The 24,885-nt window shown below is 33.0% G+C and overlaps 1 protein-coding gene across 1 annotated transcript in view; it reads left to right on the top strand.

Moving 5' to 3' along the window:
* Positions 1-24,885, top strand: part of Hfm1 (helicase for meiosis 1) — a 96,812-nt gene that overhangs the window by 23,994 nt on the left and 47,933 nt on the right. The window contains exons 11-19 of the mRNA XM_058585152.1: positions 1,736-1,936; positions 2,019-2,107; positions 5,395-5,438; positions 5,543-5,644; positions 6,044-6,189; positions 7,494-7,588; positions 8,280-8,413; positions 10,920-10,967; positions 16,395-16,475. Of these exons, the coding sequence (XP_058441135.1) occupies positions 1,736-1,936; positions 2,019-2,107; positions 5,395-5,438; positions 5,543-5,644; positions 6,044-6,189; positions 7,494-7,588; positions 8,280-8,413; positions 10,920-10,967; positions 16,395-16,475 (940 nt within the window). The remainder of the gene's footprint in view (positions 1-1,735; positions 1,937-2,018; positions 2,108-5,394; positions 5,439-5,542; positions 5,645-6,043; positions 6,190-7,493; positions 7,589-8,279; positions 8,414-10,919; positions 10,968-16,394; positions 16,476-24,885) is intronic.

Raw genomic sequence — 24,885 nt, 5'->3', positions numbered from 1 at the left:
CGAGAGGGAAAAATCCCATGCAATCCAGAGAGATTCTAGAGTCAGACTCACTCTTTTTTTAACGACCCACTCTCATGAGAACTTGCTTACTTTGGGAGATCAGCATTAATTCCTTCCAAGAACGTTGGCCCCAGTAACCTAACCACCTTTTACTAGGTCCCACCTCTTAAAAGATTCCATCACCTCAGTACTATACTACACTGGGGAACAGGCATTCCAGCAAAGGAAATTTTGAGACACACTCTCTAACCATATTCAGACTATAGTAACATGAAATTATAATATTATAGTTTTTTGATCTACGTTTTCATTTTACCTACAAATATTTCCATGTTTATTTATCTAACATCATAATAATGGAAGATTAAATTATTTCCATTTTTCTATTATAAACAATCCTGCAATTTGAAAACATCCATAATTATTTTTAGGATGAATTCTAGAGTTAAATAATTGAGTCAAAGGATGCAGAACTTTTAAGGATACACTGCCTTCCATGTTACGTTCATTTATTTTAGCTGCCATTTCTCTGAATCCTGCCAGCTGTCATTTTCCTATATCCTAACAGTGTGTAATATAATAATAAAATTGTTATTTTTATTTAATTTTGAATATTAAATATTTCTCAAATTTATTATTTAATATATCTTATTTTAAGTTTTTTTCTTCTTTGATTTTTACTGTAGTAAATATTTAAAATACATTTATCAACAACTTTTAAACTTTTGTTTTTTGTTACTTGCCAGGTCATGCCCTTTATCCTTTTTTCACACTGGGAAACTTTTACTTATTGATTTGTAAGCAATAATTATATAAATATAAATACCCTCTAATTCTTGAAACTTTCTTCTATTTTGTGGTAGTTACCAATTCTGATTGCTATTTCTCTGTCCCTTTCTTCTGGTCCTCTTCCTCAATTTCCCCATATGTTAAAGTCTTTATCCTTGATCCTCTGCTCCTCTCAGAATGTAAATTCTTGTGTGATCTTATTCCTACTCATGATAACCTTGAGAATATTTCAGTATTCCTTCCTGTGCAACAAGAAACTTTCTCCTGTCAAAGTAGTGGTCAGTTTCATAGCAGGGCATGGAGCCTGATTACTAACCAGATTAAGCAAAGATAAGGATAGCTTAACACAGCTCTGTAAACTAATTACTGATTCTTGCATTGAGCCTGAAATATGCTTTTGGCTCTGCTTTCTCTCAAGTGTTTATGTTTTGATTAAAAATTATTAACTCTTGCCAAAGCAATTTTAATTTTACTTTAGATTCTCATGAAGGAAAATAAAATAACTAATTAGAAAATTACCTGCCAGGCGCAGTGGCGCATGCCTATAATCCCAGTGGCTCTGGAGGCTGAGGCAGGAGTATCCAGAGTTCAATGCCAGCCTCAGCAAAATCAAGGAGTTAAGCAACTCTGTAAGACCCTGTCTCTAAATAAAATACAAAATAGGGCTTGGGACATGACTCAGTTGTTGAGTGCCTCTGAGTTCAATCCCTGGTTACCCCCCACCAAAAAAAAAAAAAAAAACAGAAATACTGCTATTAGCAATATTTACCAATAGCATTTACCAGTTTATCAACAGAGTAATATCAATGGAATATGTAATACTGAAAAAGACTATCTGATTCAGTACTTTTATACCTTGACTTTAAAGTAATCTAAAATTGGGGGGTTTAGGCCATAAAACTTGACTAGAAAAAATGCTTAATGTACATTTTTTTGTTTTTTCAAGATTGCAGAATGGATTTCAGATGGTGAAAGACCTGCTGTATGTCTGAAAATGGATGAAAGCCATAGACCTGTGAAACTTCGGAAAGTGGTCCTGGGATTTCCCTGCAGTAGTAACCAAACTGAATTTAAGTTTGATTTAACCCTCAACTACAAAATTCCCAGTGTTATACAAACATACTCTGATCAGAAGCCCACACTTGTGGTATGGATTGTTGGTTGATTATCTTTTAGTGTGATGTTCGCTTTTAACATGATTAATATAGAAATTATTAATGTATTTTCAGTTTTGTGCAACTAGGAAAGGTGTGCAACAGGCTGCTTCTGTTCTTGTGAAAGATGCTAAATTTATTATGACTGTGGAACAGAAACAAAGGTAAATTTTTTTGGTTTTTTCCTTGGAAGTAGAAGGACTTTTAGGATCACTTAGATGAAATGAGAAAAGTGGGTTTATCCCTTACCTTGATCAAGTTACTTGACAAAGCCTCAGGTTTCTCATCTGTATCATAAGAATAATAGTAATTTTGAGGATTGCGATAACAACTCTTTAGTGTAGATGTGATTCTATCTTTATTTCATAACTGAATTTCTTGAAAGATAAGGTTATCCATATTGCTGTCTTCATTTTTTCATCCACTTTGAATCCAGTATCTTTTGTTATCTTTCACTAAAAACCTTGCCAAGTAATTTCTCATGAATCTCTTAACATATTTGATCTACCTTATTTTAACACACTGGATTCTGCTCTTCCATGATCATCTTCTACCAGTTTTCTTCCTGCTTTACCGGCCACTGATTCTCAATCAATTCAATTCTCAGTCAATTCAATTACTTTACCTCTTAACATTCCTGCGTTAACATAGGATCTTTGGGGGGACATCTTATATCCAAACCATAATACTACCCAATTCTTAAATTTTGACATTGTAGAGGGGTCTGACTGAGGCTCATTTTTTCCCCCCAATCTTTGTCATTTATTATTTTTATTTGGACAGCATATATACATAAGTACAAAAGACCTACTGATAGAATCCTCTTTGATAATTTCATTTGATTTACAAAAATGAGATAGCAAAATAACTTAGGTCATTAATACTGTACAAAAATAAAACTGGTTAAACAATTGTAGAAATCAACATTTTACAGTGTTACATACATTCATCTGTTTGGAAAGAACATCTCTTTCTACCCAAAGTGATGAGTACTATGCCAAATCTGTCTGCAAACCAGCAAAACTAATTTGTTTCTGCAGTTATAACTACCAGATATGATTCTCAAAAGATGCATGATATGGAGCTTAAAACTCCATATCATGTCAGTCTCTCATCAAAAATCTTTATAATAGCTCTGTCTTGTTATTAATATAAAATCCTAAATCCTTAATATGGTTTGCAGTACTCTATATAATGTGATGCCTAACTATTTTTCAGACTCATCTTGACCCATGTTTTTTTTTCTATACTCATATCAAGCCATATAAGACTCTCTATTCTGTGAATATATTAAACTGCTATAGCCAGGGCTGTCAGGCATCATGTTTTCTTTTCTTGGTATTGTTTTACCTAACTCCTACTTATTCTTTAGGTCATATCATTAATATCAGTTTTCTATAATCTTCAGTTTCCCTTTATTCACTTTTATAAGTACCCTGTACTTTTTTCATAGTACTTATTATAATTGTAATAAATATCCTTTTATTCAATTGTTATTAAAACATTTGTTTAACTTAGATTATAACCTTCTTGAGGAAAGGGGGACTTTATGTTCAACATATTTACCCCTGAATCTTGGCAGGTCTTAGTGGAGTACTAGCACTTGATTACTACTTAATGAATATTAGCTTCTTATTATTAATTATGGATTTTGGGTCAGATCAGCTTCCAAATTACCAGTCTGTCCCTTTGCCACTACATTCCATCCTTTCTATTTTTCCCTAATCCCTGCACAGATTATTAATTTTGTTTCAGGTAATCATTTTCTTAAACAGAAGCATATGCAGTACCTAAATTCCTTTATCATTTCCCACTTTTGCCTAGCTACTCAAGGAAAATTTCTCTTTCAACTCTTGTTTTTCTTCATTCTTTGTCCCTCATTTTTTTTCTTTCTTTATCTCTTTTTAAATTCTTGTGGTTTTTTTGTCAATAAAATACTGGTATTAGAACTAACATGAAGGTAGAAACGCAGATTTGAATAACAGTACCACTTTTTCTAGTTGTTAGAAATTAGGCATATTACTTCCTAGATTCAATTTATTCCTTCCTTCCTTCTTTTTCTTTCTTCTTCTTGTTTTTTTTTTTTTTTTTTTCTGTTGGTGCTGTGAATCAAACCCAGGGCCTCACTTTATGCTAGGCAAATGCACTACCACCAAGCTCAATCCTCAGCCTATCAGCTTCAATTTCTTAATTAAGTTTCAACATATGGGAATCAATTTTCTTATCATTTTACTCTGATAATTAAATTAAGCAACATTTCTGTAATACCTGTGTATTATAGAAAAATAGTTTAGGTTTAATAGTATATTGCCCTTTCCACTTGACTTCTCTTCAGTCCATTGTGAATTCTTTTGAAAAAATCACAAGTATTATAAAATAATGTTTCTTTCTTTCTTTTTTTTTTTTCACTTTTGGGAGCACTTTTTTATTCTCAAAATGCTCATTCTATCTAACCGAGTTTATTTTTATTTTTTTTTAATTTTTATTGTTGGTTGTTCAAAACATTACATATTTCTTGACGTATCATATTTCACACTTTGATTCAAGTGGGTTATGAACTCCCATTTTTACCCCGTATACAGATTGCAGAATCACATCAGTTACACATCCACTGATTTACATACTGCCATACTAGTGTCTGTTGTATTCTGCTGCCTTTCCTATCCTCTACTATCCCCCCTCCCCTCTCCTCCCCTCCCATCTTCTCTCTCTACCCCATCTACTGTAATTCATTTCTCCCCCCCTTTTTTTTTCCCTTTCCCCTCACTTCCTCTTATATGTAATTTTGTATAACCATGAGGGTCTCCTTCCATTTCCATGCAATTTCCCTTCTCTCTCCCTTTCCCTCCCACCTCTCATCCCTGTTTAATGTTAATTTCTTACTTTCATGTCTGCAACAAGGAAATGGAAAAACACCAGTTTGGGGGATCTTAGACATGTTCAAAAATCAAGCCTACCAACCTCCAGAATCTTTGAAAGTACAAGAATTGCTTTTTAAATTATTAAGAAACTTTATTAACTTCTGTTTTAATGTTTTCCTGGTTTTCTTTACATGACATATCTCAGAGCACAATAAAAAACAATTTTTTTATTTCAGTCTTTTTGGTTTACTTATTGGTAATATAGCAGAATTTTAAAACTTGTTATTTCTTACAAATATATTTTAGGCAAATTATGAATATAGACTTTCGTATTCTGATCCATGAATATAATAAATATTTATAATGTTTCCCCCACCCCCGTGGGTTTGAAAGGGAACTGTAGTGTTTTAACTAATAAATTAGGGACTTCTAAATATGAATGTTATGTAGTCTATTCTGTTTAAAGATAGTTTTTAGATAATATTATGAAAACTCTTTTATATTTGTAAGTTTCAAAATAATTAAGAAACTTTTAGAATTTTCTGATGTTAATAGGAATAACTCAACAATTTTATGATATTTTAAAATAGGTTACAGAAGTATGCATATTCCATAAGAGATTCAAAACTGAGAGGTAGGTTTAGAGATAATTTTTGAATAACATTTTCAAATATAGATAAAATGAGTCAATTGATGAAATATTAACAGTAACTGACAGGTGTCATATTTTTATTATAGATATCCTAATACATGGTGTTGCTTATCATCATGCTGGCATGGAGCTGTCAGATAGAAAAGTAGTTGAAAGAGCTTTTACTACTGGAGATCTACCAGTTCTTTGTAAGTAGAATGTGTTTCTTACCCATATTATAAATTATTTTGAAAAATTATTTTTAAGAGAAAAAGGTAAAATCTTAAATATTATGATTTGTTTCTGCTTTTCTTTTAAGAAGCTAAAATTATGTAACTACCTATGTTTGTGCATGCTGTGGTAACAATGTTTTTAGTTTTTTATCATGTTATTGAATGAAGTACAATTTGAGAAGTAAAAGCTTAATAATTTTTTGGTTTTAGCATGTGTTATTAGTTTAGATTAAAATTTTATTATTTTCTTCCTCTTTGAAATTTTTTTGTGAATGAGTCTTACTGCATTTATAGTGATGTCTTTTATAAGAAAATGTCTTCCTGGAGTGAAAAAAATTGTAAGGCTTGAGATTAATAATCCTTAATCTGATGCAGTTACTACCAGTACTTTAGCTATGGGAGTAAACTTGCCTGCTCACCTAGTAGTTATAAAATCTACAATGCATTATGCTGGAGGGATGTTTGAAGAATACAGTGAAACAGATATTCTACAAATGATCGGTAGAGCTGGTCGTCCTCAAGTAAGTAACAGTAATTTTACTTTTCATAACTTGTATTAGAGACATGGCAAAATAAAAACTGTTTTGTGTATTTTTTAGTAGCTTTTCATAATTAAAGTTGAAAGTTATGTAACTCAGAAAATCTACTTTAATGAAGGAATAGAATTAAAACAACCCTCACTAACTGGGATATATCAGACCTCTCCTCAAACTCCCACGGTTTCTCAGTTTCCATTGGTTAATGAAGGGATGGATTTATGAATGAATATACTGTTGAAGGATTTTTGGTTTTGAGTTTTGGGGGTTCTGTTTTGTTTTATTCTGAATCTAGGGATGTTTTTAGCATTTGGGATGAGTAAGTTTTTCATTGTATAGGGTTGTCATGTGCATTATAGAACATTCCTGGGTTCTAACACTAAATTCCAGTAGTGTCCCCAGGCGTTGTAACAATTAAAAGTCAGCTTATATACATTTCAGAACTTACCCTATTCTGACAAATACTTGATTGAAGAAGTCATTCATATAGGTTACTAAGGCAACATTCAGGAAGAATATCTTTTCAAAGAATGTCAAAATATTAAGTTATACATATTTATAATTATGTAGGATAAATTAGATCATGTGTAAACTACATCAAATCTTAAAACTTTTACCTAGCTGGGCACGGTGGCGCACACCTGTAAACCCAGCAGCTCGGGAGGCTGAGGCAGGAGGATCCAGCCTCAGCAAAAGCAAGGTGCTAAGCAACTCAGTGAGACTCTTTTTCTCTAAATAAAGTACAAAATAGGACTGGGAATATGGCTCAGTGGTTGAGTGCCCTGAGTTTAATCCTTGGTACCCCGCCACAAAAAACAAAAAAAACAAACTTTTACCTAGTTACTGAAGTTTGCTTTGATTTTAACATTGCCAAAATTTTGTTACATTGAAACTAAAGTGGCATTTACATTCATACTCTTGGAAGGTTTTAAAATTAAATTTAACATTTAAATTCAGAAGCATTTTTTAGGCCTTTTGACCTGTTATTTAAGACAAAGGGGTAAGAAACTCTTTAATATAAAATTTAAAGTCTTGAAGTATTAAAAGGACTGGTGCAGGTCTGAGGCTTTGGCTCAATGGTAGAGTGCTTGCTTAACACCGGTGCAGCACTGGGTTCAATCCTCAGCACTGCATAAAGAAATAAAAGCATTCTTGTCCATCTACAACTACAAAGAGAGAGAGAGAGAGAGAGAGAGAGAGAGAGAGAGAGAGAGAGAAAATAAAAGGACTGGTGCCACAATATGTCCTTCTTTACTGAATTTACCTATGTGATGTTTGTTTATTTCTAGTTTGACTCTACAGCTACAGCAGTTATTATGACTCGGTTAAATACAAGAGAGAAGTACATTCAAATGTTAGCGTGTAGTGACACTGTAGAAAGCAGGTAATACAGAAAAATTCCAAAAAAGATAATAATACTAATACAAGTATTTTCTTTTAATATATTAAAAGGAAATTTTTAGTTTTAAGGCTATTTTTCAGAAAATTTTTAATAATTTAATTAGAATGTTTGTGTTATTTTAAGAAATTTAGTAGTTTTTTTAAAAAAGATAATAGAATAATTTTATTCAGTGATGTTTATTAAAAGCATATGGTAACATGTATCCTTGTTATAAAAGGCCTACCTTGTAGTAAGTTCTTACTAATTATCATTATAATTTACATACTAAATTATATACATTTATAATTACTAATTTGTAGTAAGTGGAAATATTTTTATATCTTTAAAATTTTAATTTATAATAATAATAAGAGAGATAATCTGGGACTTTTTAGTAGAGTATTTGATATATTTTTTTCTTGGGGAAAATAGAATATTTTCTCCCCCCACCACCACACATATACACTTTCTTAAGTAATAGTTTGCCTTCTAGACCAATGAAGTAAAGAGAAATGTAAAAATTTTTAAGAGTTGAACTGACTTAAGGTTTTCTTACAGTTTTTGAAATTAAATTGTCTTTCATGAATTATTAATGTAGCAATGAGTATATTATATATTATTAAAGTTTAAAAAGTAAGAGTTATAGTACTGAAATAAATATTAGTAATGCAGAGGTGTTTTTTCCCCCCATTAGTTTGCACAGACATCTTATTGAACATTTAAATGCAGAGATAGTATTGCATACCATCACAGATGTGAATGTTGCTTTGGAATGGATACGATCAACTTTGCTTTATATCAGAGCCTTGAAAAACCCATCTCATTATGGTTTGTTACTCTGACCTAGAAAAGTAGTACTTTTTAAAATCCTGCTGTGACTCTGTTTAGACTAATAAGTTACTGAATAGACTCCAGAAACTAAAAGGTAATAAAAGGTAACAGCATCATAAATATGTTTAGAAGCAAAAGTAGAAAAAAGTGAGAAAACTTTTATCTGTTTTACTTCTAGTCTTTTAATAAGCTTTGAAATCAATGCCTTTAAAAACAGATATAGTAGAAAAATTCAATTCTAGTAGAAATAGCAAAAATGCCTAAAGTAATTTAAAATAAGTTACAGTTTTTTTTTCTGTACTTAGTGTTTAGCTATTTTCTTATTCTGAATTTGTGACTGGTTTTCAATTTTCATAGCTATAGCAGTGTTTGAGAATGCCATATTCCTTCTATTTCTTCAGCCTTACCTTAAGGGTGTATAGTTGTATATTTTTAAAAATATTATGTGTGAATAATGATATGCTTTAATTTGTATTTTTTCCTTCTCATGATCACTTTATTTTTGTAGTTATTTTTTAAATTTAAATACATATATATTGCAGTTCCTTTTTATATTGAGTTATTACTAATATACAATAAAATGTACAAATCTTTAATATCAATGTCAGTGAAATTTTACATGTGTACACACACACACACACACACACACACACACAAAACCACTGCCCAGATCAAGATACAAAGAATTTCCCAGAGGTTCCCTCATGCTGATTTGGTTAGTATCTACACACCCAGAAGTAAATACTGTTCTTTCACCATAGGTTAGTTAGTTTTGTCTATTCTTGAACTTCATATCAATGTAGGCATATGTGTGTATACGTATGTATGGTATTTACTCTTTTTAGCTCTAGTTTCTTTTGCTCAACATATTGTTATGAAATTTATTCGTATTATTGGATTTTTAGTAGTAATTTGCACTTTGTTGTTATTAAATATCCAGTTGTATGAATATACCACAATTTAAGCATCCATTTTCTTTTTGAAGGACATGTGGGTCATTTTCAATTTTTTACTGTAATGAATAAAACTACTATGAATATTCTTCAGCATGTCTTTTGATGGATAAGACATTCATTTTTTTCAAGTATATACTTGGGAGTAAATCAGGTAGACTTATTAACCATGTTTAGCTTTAGTAGATACCCTCAAATGCAGTAATTTTCCAAAGCAGTTGAGTTAATTTACACTTTCAGCAACAATGTGTAAGAATTCTAAGTCTAGCAAGGTAAAGCGATCTGTAGTTCCAGTTACATGAGAGGCTAATGTATGAGTATCACTTGAGCCTTGCACAAGTTCTGGGCCAGCTGGGGCAACATAGTGATATCCCATCCATCTGAAAAGAACCTGGATGGGTACTTCAGTGGTAGAGCAGTTGTCTAGCATGCAGAAGGCCCTGGAGGCCCTGGGTTGAATCCCTAGCACTACCAAAAAAAAAAAAAAAAAAAATCTAGTTGCTGAATTCTAGTTGCTTTACATCCTGGTTTACGTTCTTGTCAATGGTTGGTTTTATTTCAGCCATTCTTTTGTGTGTGTGTGTGTGTGTATGTGTGTGTGTGTAGTGGTTTCTTTGTGATTTTATTTTGTATTTCTAAGACAAATATTAGCATGAGAATCTTTTCATACGCTTATCGGGCATTTAGATATGCTATTTTGTGAAATGTCCTTTCAAGTCTTTCATCTATTTTTACTTCAATTGTTTGTATATTTATGATTAATACAGAGGAGTTCTTGACATACTCTGGATGAGTTATTTGCCAAATATATGTATTAAATGTCTTCTCACAATCAGGCTTGACTTTTCACTTTCTTAAGGAATCTTTTGATAAAAGAAAATTCTTAGTTAAATAATGCCATTATAAGGCTGCGGATATGGCTCAAGAGGTAGCGCGTTTGCCTGGCATGCGCGGTGCGCTGGGTTCCATCCTCAACACAACATTTAAAAAAAAAAAGTGAAGATATTGTGTCCACCTAAAACTAAAAAATAAATATAAAATATTTTAAATAATGCCTCTATCAACTTTGTTATATGTCGTTTGATACCCTTGTATACATAATGCCTAAGAGTGAAATTACTATTATTGAGTATGTGTAGTTTCAACTTCAGTATATAGCAGTTTTCTAAAGTGATAGTATTATCAAACATTTTTTCATAGGCACATCTATTTTATAATGAAAGTCCACTAGAAAATATTCATCACTTGACAGAAATTTATTATTCATAAACATTAGAAGTCTGTTCTCATCATTCCTTTTAAAATATAATATTCCTGATCACTTTTACATAATATAATAAGCAAAAGAGAGCCAATTGTATGAAAGGATTTCAAAATAGTGGTTGTGTTCTATAGATATTTAAGCCTTGCTTGAACTTACCAAGCTATTTTCTTTTTTCCTATATAAGATTTAATTAGATGCTCTTTTCTAGTTAAGTGGAATATAAATTGAGACTATAAAGATGAATTAAACTCATTTTATTTTTTATATATTTTCATGACTTATACAGGTTTTACATCTGGATTGAACAAAGATGGAATTGAAGCAAAATTACAAGGTTAGCTGTAATTCCTTCTATAAAATATATATTCTGTATATTTTAATGAAAAACATCAGTTATTATTACAGTTAAGGATTTTTTTATAATTTTTTAAAAAATAAACTTGTCTAGAAAAATAATACTTTTTTCACACAAATAAAGCTTGGCAAAGATACTTTTTCCTTCTTATTTATTATAAAAATTAACTCATTAATTGTACAGATTAATGGATTTTACTGTGACATTTCCATATATGCATAGATCATGTTTTAATCATATCCATCCTTCCTACTGCCCTCTTTTACCCTCCCCCGCCTCCTCCTCTTTCCCCTAATAGTTCTTCTTCTCCTTTCAGGATTTTTTTTTTTAAGGTTTTCACGTGTAAGAGAAAACATGTGATACTTATGTTTCTGTGTCTGCTTTATTTCACTTAACATAGTGACATAATTTCATTTTTTATGGCTGAATACTATTCTGGTTTTTCTGCCGAACCTTGCCAGCATTTGTTATATTTTGTTTGTTTTTGTATTGATGACAGTCATTCTGACTGAGGTAAGATGTTATTGAAGGGAATTTTTATTTGCATTTCCCTGATGACTAAAGTTGTTGAACATTTTTCATGTATTTATTGTATTCCTTTTTGTACTACTTTTGAGAAATGTCTATTTAAATAGTCTGCTCATTTTAATTGGATTACTTGTTCTTTTGTCTTTTAAGTTCTTTATATATTCTGGATAACTGTTCTCTGCCATTAGTAGCTAGCAAAATTTTTCTCTCGTTAGGTAGATTGTCTCTTTACTATATTGTTTCTTTTGCTGTGCCAGAAGCCTTTTAATTTGATGTAATCTCATTTGTCAGTTCTTGCTTTTATTTCCTGAGTTACGTGAGTTCTTCTTGAAGTATTTCTCCTAATAGATTAAAAAGTCAAAGGTTTCAGGCCTTTTATTAAGGTCTTTGATCCACTTTGAGTTGATTTTTTTATATATATAAGGTGAGAGATAAGAATCTATTTCAGTAGAGGATAGGAAAGGCAGCAGAACACAACAGACACTAGTATGGCAATACGTAAATCAATGGATGTGTAACTGATGTGATTCTGCAATCTGTATATGGGGTAAAAATGGGAGTTCATAACCCACTTGAATCAAAGTGTGAAATATGATATATCAAGAACTATGTAATGTTTTGAACAACCAACAATAAAAAAAAAAGAATCTATTTCAGTTCTCTACAGATGGATAACCTGTTTTCCCAACACCATTTGTTTGATAGGCTATCTTTTCCCCAACATGTTTTTGGCACCTTTGTCAAGAGTCAGAAGACTATATATACACATGAATTTATTTCTGGGTTCTCTATTCTATTCCATTGGTCTGTGTGTCTGTTTTTATATCTGTATTATGCTGTTTTTGTTACTGTGACTCTGTAGTATATTTTGAAATCAGGTTTTGTGGTACCCCTTTTGTCTCTAATTTTATTTATTTGGGTCTTTTTTCTTTCTTTCTTTTAGTTAGTTTGGCTAAGAGTTGTCAATCTTATTTATCTTTTCAAAGAACCAGTGCCTCCAGCATTGCTCTTTTTGCTCAGTTCTGCTTTGGTTATTTGGGTTTTTTTTGTGTTCTCTTATGAATTTTTAGGACTTTTTTTTTTAGTTCTCTGAAAAATATCATGGTATTTTGATGGGGATATCAATAAATCAGTAAGTTGCTTTTGGTGGTACAGCCATTTTAACACTGAGAATTCTCAATCCATAAACATAAGAGGTTTTCCCCCCATCTTTTAGTGTCTTCTTTGATTTCTTTCATTAGTTTTACATAATTTTTTATTGTAGAGGTCTTTCACTTTCTTGGTTAGGTTTATTCCTAATTTTGTTTTTTTGTTAATTGTTTTCTTGATTTCTTTCTTAGTGAGTTTGTTATTGGTATATGGAAAAGCTAAAAATATTTTAATGTTAATTTTGTATCCTATTCCTTTGCTGAATTCATTTATCAGTTCTAACAGTCTTTTGGTCTTCTAAGGATAGAATCATATCATCTGCAAAGGACTTCTTCCTTTCCTACCTGTATGCTTCTCATTTTTTTTTCTCTTGCCTTATTGCTCTGGCTAAAATTTCAATAGGATTAATGACAGTAGATGGATTCTTGTCTTATTCCTGTTTTAGAGGAAATGCTTTTAGTTGTCCCCATTCAGTATGATATTTGCTATACATTTGTTATATATAGTCTTTAAAATGTTGAGATGTGATCCTTCTATAACTAGTTTCTTTATATGTCTTTTTTCTCATGAAGGTATGTTGAATTTTATCAAGGGCTTTTTTAGCCTCTATTGAGATGATCATTTGATTTTGTTCATGATTTTGTCTGGTGTTATATTCATTAATTGTATATGTTAAACTGTCTTTGCATCCTGGGAATCAAATCAACTTGATTGTGGTATATGATCTTTTTAATGTGTTCTTGACTTTGATTTGCAAGTATTTTATTCAGAATTTTTGCATCTATGATCATCAAGAATATTGGTCTACAATTTTCTTTTTTGTTGTTGTGCCCTTTTTAGTTTTTGGTAGCAGGGTAATATTACTTTATAGTAGGAGTTTGGAAGAGTTCTTTCCCTTTCTGTCTCATGGAATAGTTTCAGGAGCACTGGTGTCAGTTCTTCATTAAAAGTTTGGTGAATTTTAGCAGTGAATCTATCCATTCCTGGGCTTTTCTTTGTTGGGAAGTTCAATCTCATTGTTTGTAATTGATCTGTTTAGGTTTTTAACATTCAATTTTGCTAGACATTTGTCCATTCTATAGTTTCCATTTTATCAGAATGTGATTTTTTAAAATAGTCTTTAACGAGAGTATGGATTTCAGTAGTATCTGATGTAATATCCCTCTTTTGTCACTAATTTTATTTATTTGGGTCTTCTTTCGTTCTTTTGGTTAGTTTGGCTAAGAGTTGTCAATCTTGTTTATCAAAGAACCAATTTTTTCTTTCAATGATCTGTTGTATTGTTCTTTCTGTCTCTATTTCATTAATTTCTGCTCTGATTTTTATTTTCTCTTTCCTTCCACTGATTTAAGATTTTCTAGGATCTTAAGATGCATCATTAGGTTATTTATCTGTGATCTTTCAGTTTTTTTTCTTTTTTTAATGTATGCACTTATAATGTGTTGTGTGCAAGGATAGGAGTGCCTAGGGTGCGATCCCTCATAGTTACAGTGTCTACAACAGTTATGTTATTTCTCTCTGCCCCTGCTATGGGGCCAGGGGATCTAGTATCCAGGAAAGAACTTAGAGCCCCCATAGCACTATATGTCTACTTGGGACTGGGTCATCAGCTGGGGGTATTTATCTTCCCTGTTCTCAAAGTTCAAGTATCTGCCAAAGTTTAGGTGGGACTAGGTTGTGACTAGAGTAAAGTGCTTTTCTTCTCAACTGTGCTAAGGTTGTACAGAGCACTCACCCAACCTGCTTGAAGCAGTAGGCTTGATATCCTGCTCCACTCAGAAGGAAGAAAACTAGTAACAGTAATACACATAACATAAAACAAAACAGATGTATAAAAACAGTAGGCATCAACAATAACACCAATAACTACACAAAAAAATGTAGCAAACAATCATACAATAAACTAAAAAGGGAAAATGAGACAATGGAAGAGTAAAGAGGGAAATCCTATTAAATTATAATTAAAGTTTAAAATAATAAAAGTAAAGATATAAAAAGTAATAAAATAAAATAATAGAAGGTAGAATAGTGAAAAAAAGAAAAAATATATATCAGTTAAAAATTCCCCTAAAGCTTCATGTTAAAGCTGAATTTAGAAAGTCAAAAGGTCATATATTTTTATTCATATGCAGAAGCTAGAGAGCAAAAAGGAGAGGAAAAAAAAGAGAACTCATGAAAACAGAAGGGAAACTGGTATGGTAGAGAAAGGGTTTTCAGGGGAAGGAGGAGGGAAAGGCAAGGGAAGGTACGGGGGAATGAAACTGACCAAATTATGTTAAGTGCATGTATGAATATGTCACAATGAATCCCACTATTATGTGTAATTATTATGCACTTGCTTTTTTTTTTTTTAAAGAGAGAATTAAATTAAGATTTCTCCTAGCTGAGATGTTTGGATTGGAGACACTTCTTTCTGAGCATGTGCACACTCATGCCAGAGACCCTTAGTCTGAATGCTTGGTGAGATGGTCACTGTGGCCTGGCAAATGTCAAAGCTGAACCAGTCAATCAGGATACCTCATGTGAGTCAAGCCAGCAAGTTCCTCACCAGAGGGCGAGTCATGAGAACCAAGCATTTTGCCACCCACAGTCCCAGCACTCTCAGACCTGGATTCTTGCCATGATACCCACATCTTTTCTCTTTCCTCACAGAGGGAGAGACCATTGACCTCTGTGTCTTCCATCCTCTGTCCCAACCCATGATCTCTGCTGCTTAAACTACTTATCAGACTCATTCTATATTTCTCACCACCTACAGCTGTCTTGAATGGCCATCTCCCACATAGCCAATGTGGTGCATGTCCACTGAGACCCCTAATTGTGATTACTCTTTGAGTTTTCTGCTCCCCAGAGCTGTTTGGTCTCTATCAGTAGGACCCTCTCAAGATGGTTTCTTGTTGTAGCTCTGTGAGGGTTTGCTGAATAATGTATTGACTTTTTTATGATTGAACAGGTTGTCATATTCACTCTGCTCTGAACTACCTCACTTCTGGGCTGTAGCATGGGGTAGAGTAAGAAATGTAAGCACCAGACTGCAATTAGCATTGGTCTAGTAATCTCTGTCAATTAACATGAAATAGTATTGCTTCCTGTTCAAAGGTTCCTTCCAGGTAGCAATGGTGGAATATACAGAGAAATGGAAGTAAATACTAAAAGCATCAGGTGAGACAGATTTAAGAGGTTGCCTCAAGAAAGTGGCAAATGGGGATGTGGGGAAAGTAACAAACTTTTAGAAGTATTTAACTATCTTTAATTTATGCATATATATCTTTGATTAAAGAAGAGACAAAAGAAATAGAAAACTACTGCTATAATGGAAGACAGCTAACAAAGCAGTTACTTAACATCTGGAACAAGTTACTTAGATTCTATTCTTAAGTCTCCTAACCTGTATATGGAAATAATATTGACGAATACCTTACTGTGTTATTATGAGAATTAAATAAGGTAGCACATGTATATCGTTTTAAATGCTCCAAATGGCAAATGTTATTTTACCACTTATTGAATGTTATTTTTATTATTTGTATTACTGTTACTATTAGAAAATCTTTTTAACATGTTATTTGGCTTCTTAATTTTGTTTTTTCTCACTCCTTAAATAGGGAATACAGTTGTTCCCAGAACAATTACACTAAAACATAACTTTAGCATATTTAATAATAACTTCTATTTTGTCTTGCTTCCTTATTTTACTAAAATTAAAATGTATTTTCTATAATTGAACAGAATTATGTTTGAAGAATCTGAATGATTTGTCATCTCTTGACTTGATAAAGATGGATGAAGATGTTAATTTCAAACCAACAGGTAATTTTCCTTTGAAAGTTGTTAGTGTATTTAATAATTGCTTACTTAAGACTAAACTTAAAAATTTTTGTACTAAAATTTAGATGATGGTAAATTGAATTGTAATAGCCATTCCCAATAGAGTATCATTATTATTAGCTGAAGGGCATAATAAATTTACATGAGTACTCTTTATAAAAGTCTAGGGCATCTTTTTGATAGAGAGAATTTATCTTCACTGATTCTGGTGACTTTTCGCGGAAGATTTGAAATGCTTGAATCTTTGGTTGCTTCATACCTTATATAACTATTGTAGATATTTTGCCAGTTCTTCTTTATGCAAGCATTAATTATCTGGATCGTTAGGCTCTTGAAGGGCAGAAAAGTATCTTTTCCTTCTACTCATCATAAGTTCATTGGCTAGAGCCCGTGTAATGAAAGAGATTAACAAAAGAGAAACATACAGATTTATCTAATGTAAGTTTCACATGACATGGAAGCCATCATAAGAAAACAAAGACCCAAAGAACCCAAAGAAGAGGTTAAACCTGAGTGTTTTTATGCTAAGTTTGATGAAGAATGGAAAGTCATAGAGAAATATAATAGGACAAAGGGAATATGAACTAAGTATAATAAACTGGGGGAAACTTAACAAGGCCTGTACATTCAGATTCCTTTCTCTGTCCTTTGTCTTCAGAGATGGGATCCTGTTTTCCTCCAAATATAGGGAGGGAAAATCTCAAATGAGAGGTTCATGCTTTGTGGGAAGATTAGAAAATCCTCCTTGCACATACTGCTTCTCAAATTCCTTTAGTTTAAAATACTTAATATGTCATGATGTCATATTTTGGGGGAGAGTGTCCTAAGCCCTGCCAATTCTGTTCCCTCTTTTTTTCATTTAGTTTTGTTTATAGTGTAATAGAAGAAGGAAAAAAAATGTTTCATGGTTTTTAGCCCTCATGATTAGAAGCATTTGAGGGAAAATATCAACTTCATTATTCTAATTAATCCTTTTAAGAAAAGATATTTAACTATATAAAAGTTGGTAAATATAGAAAAGTTTTTGTTTTAAAATCTTTTAACATTTGGCACATATCCTTCCATTTTTTACATTTTTATAACCTTATTATAGAAGTTAATTATTTTATGTTATGTTTTATTTGTATTTAATATAAAGTTGAGTTTTAAAAATAATTTACTGCCCTACTCAGGCCTAAATTAATAACATTTCCCCTTGTTTTCTGGTCCTTATTTTGACAAGTCTAATTTTGTTTGTGAGCATTGGTTTCTGTGTATTCTAGGGTATCTCATTAGAAGGAGCATGAGAATTACTAATTAACTTCTTCATTTATTCTCAGATATTTCACCCTCATAAAGAATATTATTCCCACTATCAATTTTTCCTGTGATACTTCTTGAATCTGATATGATACCTTCTTTCTTTTAATATATATAATAAGCATGTCTTCTTTCTCAGTCATCAGTGAATACTACCTGATTAATTTTTTTCTTCTTAAAATTCTATTTTGGTTCTCCTTTTGCTTTTTCAGTCTCTCTTTGTTTACCTTTCTGCTTACTATGGGCTTAAAGTTTCAGGCCGTGGATCTTTATTCCCAGTTTATGTTCCTTTCTTTGAAAACATAATTTACCTTCACAGCTGTAGCTATAATCATTATGTAAATTAATTTAAAATTATATTTTTGATCCTAGTTTCTCAACTGCGCTGCAAAAACTGATCCTCAGTTTCAAGTAAAATAAAGTAAATCTTCACTTACATATATGACTTGAAAATTGACTTTGGCATTTAATGATATTGGCCAGATTGTACTATTAAATCATGAAAATTGAGAAAAAAAGAATTCATTTGACCTAGAATATTGTGAAGTAGGGTGAACATAGATTTGGGGTTTTAAATACCTGGATTTCAGTCCCAGTTCTACTGCTTGCTAGCTGTGACTTTATGCTAAATGAGCCTTAGTTATTTATCTGAAAAACAGAAATCTATTATATGTCCTATTTACCTTATTGGGTTGTTGTGATGATCAAATGGAATAATGAATATAAAAACATTTTACTGTAACAGGAATTGTTCATAACTGGGAAAATATTACTTGCCTATTATTAGCATTTTTGATAAACCTAAGATAAAATATTGAATACCTTTGGTTTCTCTTTCATTCCTCAGTTACTCCATATTCAGTTAATTATTAAACATTGAAAGCACAATCTAGACTTAGAACTGAAAATATTCTTGTCACACACTAGGGTAATGTTTCTTTGAGTGTGATTAGGTTTACTACTTACAGTCAAAATCGACTAAGTGTGCTGTTATGTTAAAAATGAAATTAATTAACTACCCCCAAGATATACAATCTTCAATTTTTAGGACTGAAACCTAGGAATTTTTATTTTACCTGTTTGATTTAAGCCCCCTCCCCCCCCCGCACTGTGTGTTTGTATGTGTGTGTGTGCATTGTTAGTTCCTTGATGCTTTCTAGAAGATACTCGTATTTCATTTAACTATTGTAGTTACCTTTATCAGGAGGGTTGTTACATAATTATTTAGCCTGACATTAATATGGGTGGAAATTTCTTATGTAGTATTTCTTTCTTCTTTCTTTTTTTTTTTTTTTGGTACCAAGGACTGAACTTGGGGGTGCTTAACCAGTGAGCCACATCCCTAACCCCAGTAGTATTTCTAATTAGTTTTTTTTTATGAGTTCTTGTTCCTTCGTATTACTAATATTTTTTGTCCTTTTGGGCTTCTTTTTTGTATATCAATTATTAATTTATATGTTTCATTAATTCTGTTTCTTAAAGTTTTTGCTTTTGAGTTTGTGATTGTAATATTCAAATATCTAGGTATTTTTATTTGTTAACTTGTGCTCAGACCCAGGGTTTTGCCTATTTTAAGAAGGATTAACCCTTTAAAATAGTAACTTAAAGAGGCTTGAGAGTCATTAAATTGGAATGTAGGTCTTTCTTTTATGAAGGAAATGATGGAGAAAGGGAGAGTCTTAGCCCCCATTAAATACTAAGTACATTTGGCAAAGCTGGTGGAGAATCTTCAAGCTAAAGGTCCATCAGGGAAATTTCTTCTCTCATAGATCTTCCTTAGTCTTTCTGCCATGCTCAGTCATTGAGAGGATCTCACAAAAACATGAGCTTGGTGTGGATTCCATGGTGATGAATTAAGAACACAGCAATCATCAGTCAGTGATACTTCTTGCAACAGGAGATCTGTATTAGGGTTCTCTAGAGGAACAGAATCAACAGGAAGTGTGATTATAAAGAAGGGATTTATAGGTTGGCTTACACAACCAGAAGCTGGATAGTCCACAGGGGCTATCTGCAAGCTGGAAAGTTAGAAGAACCAATAGCTGCGCAGTTCAAAAGGCTGAAGCTCCAGAACAAGAGGGATCAACAGTGCTACCCTAGTCTGAGACCACAGGCTTCTGGAAACTCCCTGGAGAAACACTGGCAGAGTCCACTTTGGAAGAGTGAAGAAGCAAGAGTCTGATATCCTCAGGTGATCGCTGCAGCAATCAAGAACCCATTCAAGAAGAATGGAGCTTGCATCTACTGCTGCTTCCTTGTTCTTCCAAATTTATTCTATCCAAGCTGCCATCCTATTGGATGGTGCTGTCCATGCTTAGGGAGAGTCTCCACTTCAGTTGGCTATCCCACATGCCAATCCTAAACACACCCTCATTGACACACCCAGAAGCCTCCTAATCATCAGCATCTCTTAATCCAATCAAGTTGACAATTCAGATTAACCATTGCAAGGTCTGAGAGTTACAATCTCATGGCCTGCATGTCCTCCCTGAAAACTCTATGGTCTTTAAATTGAATCAATCTGAATTTGTTACTGTGAAACTGACTATTCAATACTGTGAGAGCTTTTGTTAGCTCTCCTGATAGCAAATTGCCTATATTTCCTGTTTACTTTCAGATCTTTCTCATTTCTTTCCATTCCTTCAACTTTGACTCCTTTTCTTCATGGTTTTCATTCAAGGTTATTTTTTCTGTCTTATCTAAGAGCTTCATCCCTGCTAATAAGCCAGCAAGTATCAAGTTTTTTCTTAAAACTTTTCATTTTCTCTAGCAGGGAGATACTTACATTAATTTTAAAACATCAAGAATGAAAGGAACATGTTTAAATATAAAATAAAGATTAATATACTAGTTCCCTTGATAATCCTACTCATGATTCCTAACATACTTCTCTTAGAAGCTCCTTTCCTTGACTCACTGCATCACCCACATTTTGGCTGACATATTCACCAAGATCCTAATTGAGAAAATGGCTCTTAAATTGGGTTGGCTACTTCCCTATCTCTGATTGTTAATTCTCTCTGCTGTACCATGTCTTCCATGCCTGTAACTCTGTTGAAATACCAAAAATATTCTCTTTCTCAGCAAAACCAGTAGTGCCTACATAAATGTTGACCCTTTCCTTGAGAAGCAGCATGTTACTTTCATCTTCCCAGCTGTTTTCTGTGTATGTTCACAATGCTTGAAATTCTTTGAAATGCTTTTAAACAACTTAAAATTGAATCTAATATCTTCTTTTTTTATTTTATTGGTTGTTCAAAACATTACAAAGCTCTTGATATATCATATTTCATACATTTGATTCAAGTGGGTTATGAACTCCCATTTTTACCCCAAATACAGATTGCAGAATCACATCGGTTACACATCCACGTTTTTACATATTGCCATACTAGTGACTATTGTATTCTGCTATCTTTCCTATCCTCTACTATTCCCCTTCCCCTCCCCTCCCATCTTCTCTCTCTACCCCATCTACTGTAATTCATTTCTCTCCCTTGATTTTTTTCCCTTTCCGCTCACATCCTCTTATATGTAATTTTGTATAACAATGAGGGTCTCCTTCCATTTCCATGCAATTTCCCTTCTCTCTCCCTTTCCCTCCCACCTCTCGTCCCTGTTTAATGTTAATCTTTTTCTCATGCTCTTCCTCCCTGCTCTGTTTTCAGTTGCTCTCCTTATATCAAAGAAGACATTTGGCATTTGTTTTTTAGGGATTGGCTAGCTTCACTTAGCATAATCTGCTCTAATGCCATCCATTTCCCTGCAAATTCCATGATTTTGTCATTTTTTAGTGCTGAGTAATACTCCATTGTGTATAAATGCCACATTTTTTTAATCCATTCATCTATTGAAGGGCATCTAAGTTGGTTTCACAGTCTAGCTATTGTGAATTGTGCTGCTATGAACATTGATGTAGCAGTATCCCTATAGTACGCTCTTTTAAGGTCTTCCGGGAATAGTCCAAGAAGGGCAATAGCTGGGTCAAATGGTGGTTCCATTCCCAGCTTTCCAAGGAATCTCCATACTGCTTTCCAAATTGGCCGCACCAATTTGCAGTCCCACCAGCAATGTACAAGTGTACCCTTTTCCCCACATCCTCGCCAGCACTTGTTGTTGTTTGACTTCATAATGGCTGCCAATCTTACTGGAGTGAGATGGTATCTTAGGGTGGTTTTGATTTGCATTTCTCTGACTGCTAGAGATGGTGAGCATTTTTTCATGTACTTGTTGATTGATTGTATGTCCTCCTCTGAGAAGTGTCTGTTCAGGTCCTTGGCCCATTTGTTGATTGGGTTATTTGTTTTCTTATTGCTTAATTTTTTGAGTTCATTGTATACTCTGGATATTAGGGCTCTATCTGAAGTGTGAGGAGTAAGATTTGGTCCCAGGATGTAGGCTCCCTATTTACCTCTCTTATTGTTTCTCTTGCTGAGAAAAAACTTTTTAGTTTGAGTAAGTCCCATTTGTTGATTCTTGTTTTTAACTCTTGTGCTATGGGTGTCCTATTAAGGAATTTGGAGCCCGACCCCACAATATGTAGATCGTAGCCAACTTTTTCTTCTATCAGACGCAGAGTCTCTGATTTGATATCAAGCTCCTTGATCCATTTTGAGTTAACTTTTGTGCATGGTGAGAGAAAGGGATTCAGTTTCATTTTGTTGCATATGGATTTCCAGTTTTCCCAGCACCATTTGTTGAAGATGCTATCCTTCCTCCATTGCATGCTTTTAGCCCCTTTATCGAATATAAGATAGTTGTAATTTTGTGGATTGGTTTCTGTGTCCTCTATTCTGTACCATTGGTCCACCCGCCTGTTTTGGTACCAGTACCATGCTGTTTTTGTTACTATTGCTCTGTAGTACAGTTTGAAATCTGGTATCGCTATACCTCCTGATTCACACTTCCTGCTTAGAATTGCTTTTGCTATTCTGGGTCTTTTATTTTTCCATATGAATTTCATGATTGCTTTATCTATTTCTACAAGAAATGCTGTTGGGATTTTGATTGGCATTGCATTGAACCTATAGAGAACTTTTAGTAATATCGCCATTTTGATGATGTTAGTTCTGCCTATCCATGAACAGGGTATATTTTTCCATCTTCTAAGATCTTCTTCTATTTCTCTCTTTAGGGTTTTGTAGTTTTCATTGTATAAATCTTTCACCTCTTTTGTTAGGTTGATTCCCAAGTATTTTTTTTTTTTTAGGATATTGTGAATGGAGTGTTTTTCCTCATTTCCGTTTCAGAAGTTTTGTCGCTGATATACAGGAATGCCTTTGATTTATGCGTGTTGATTTTATATCCTCCCACTTTGCTGAATTCATTTATTAGCTCTAGTAATTTCTTTGTAGACCCATTGTGTCTTCTAGGTATAGGATCATATCATCTGCAAATAGTGATAACTTAAGTTCTTCTTTTCCTATCTTAATGCCTTTAATTTCTTTTGTCTGTCTAATTGCTCTGGCCAGTATTTCGAGAACTATATTGAATAGAAGTGGTGAGAGAGGGCATCCCTGTCTTGTTCCAGATTTTAGAGGGAATGCCTTCAGTTTTTCTCCATTTAGATGATGCTAGCCTGAGGCTTAGCATATATAGCTTTTATAATGTTGAGGTAAGTTCCTGTTATCCCTAGTTTTTCTAGTGTTTTGAACATAAAGGGATGCTATACTTTGTCGAATGCTTTTTCTGCGTCTATCGAGATGATCATATGGTTCTTATCTTTAAGTCTATTGATGTGGTGAATAACATTTATTGATTTCCGTATATTGAACCAGCCTTGCATCCCAGGGATGAATCTTACTTGATCATGGTGCACGATCTTTTTGATATGTTTTTGTATCCGATTTGCCAAAATTTTATTGAGGATTTTTGCATCTAAATTCATTAGGGATATTGGTCTGTAGTTTTCTTTCTTTGAGGTGTCTTTATCTGGTTTGGGAATCAGGGTGATATTGGCCTCATAGAATGAATTTGGAAGTTCTCCCTCTTTTTCTATCTCCTGAAATAGATTGTAGAGTATTGGTATTAGTTCTTCTTTAAAGTTCTTGTAAAACTCTGCTGCATATCCATCCAGTCCTGGGCTTTTCTTGGTTGGTAGTCTTTTGATGGCTTCTTCTATTTCCTTACTTGATATTGGTCTGTTTAGGTTGTTTATATCATCCTGACTCAATCTGGGTAGTTCATATGTCTTAAGGAATTTATCGATGCCTTCACTATCTTCTATTTTATTAGAGTATAGGGTTTCAAAATAATTTCTAATTATCTTCTGTATTTCTGAATTGTCTGTTGTGATGTTGCCTTTTTCATCCCGTAAGCTAGTAATTTGGGTTCTGTCTCTTCTTCTCTTTGTTAGCGTGACTAGTGGTCTATCAATCTTATTTATTTTTTCAAAGAACCAACTTTTAGTTTTGTCAATTTTTTCGATTGTTTCTTTTGTTTCGATTTCATTGATTTCAGCTCTAATTTTAATTATTTTTTGCCTTCTACTGTATTTGCTGCTGATTTGTTCTTCTTTTTCTAAGCCTTCGAGGTGTAGTGTGAGGTCATTTATTTGTTGGCTTTTCCTTCTTTTAAGGAATGAACTCCATGAAATGAATTTTCCTCTTAGTGCTGCTTTCATAGTGTCCCAGAGATTTTGATATGTTGTGTCTGAGTTTTCATTCACCTCTAAGAATTTTTTAATTTCCTCTTTGATGTCTTCTGTAACCCTTTGTTCATTCAGTAGCATATTGTTTAATCTCCATGTAATGTAGGATTTTTCCTTTCTCATTTTGTTATTGATTTCCAATTTCATTCCATTATAATCAGATAAAATGCATGGTAGTATTTCTACTCCTTTGTAATTGCTATGATTTGCCCTGTGACACAGTATATGGTCTATTTTTGAGAGGATCCATGTGCTGCTGATAAGAAAGTGCATCTGCTTCATGTTGGGTGGTATATTCTGTATATATCGATTAAGTCTAAATTATTAATTGTATTATTGAGCTCTATGGTTTCTTTATTCAACTTCTGTTTGGAGGATATGTCCAGTGGTGAGAGAGGTGTGTTAAAATCTCCCATGATTATTGTGTTGTGGTCTATTTGACTC

This window comes from Marmota monax, unplaced genomic scaffold (assembly GCF_021218885.2).
Source record: "Marmota monax isolate L192 unplaced genomic scaffold, Marmota_monax_Labrador192_F-V1.1 WCK01_AAM20220418_F8-fsc00070, whole genome shotgun sequence".
NCBI classification, from domain to species: Eukaryota; Metazoa; Chordata; class Mammalia; order Rodentia; family Sciuridae; genus Marmota; species Marmota monax.
Note: the sequence above shows the minus strand (reverse complement) of the source record. Positions and strands in the feature narration are given on the sequence as shown.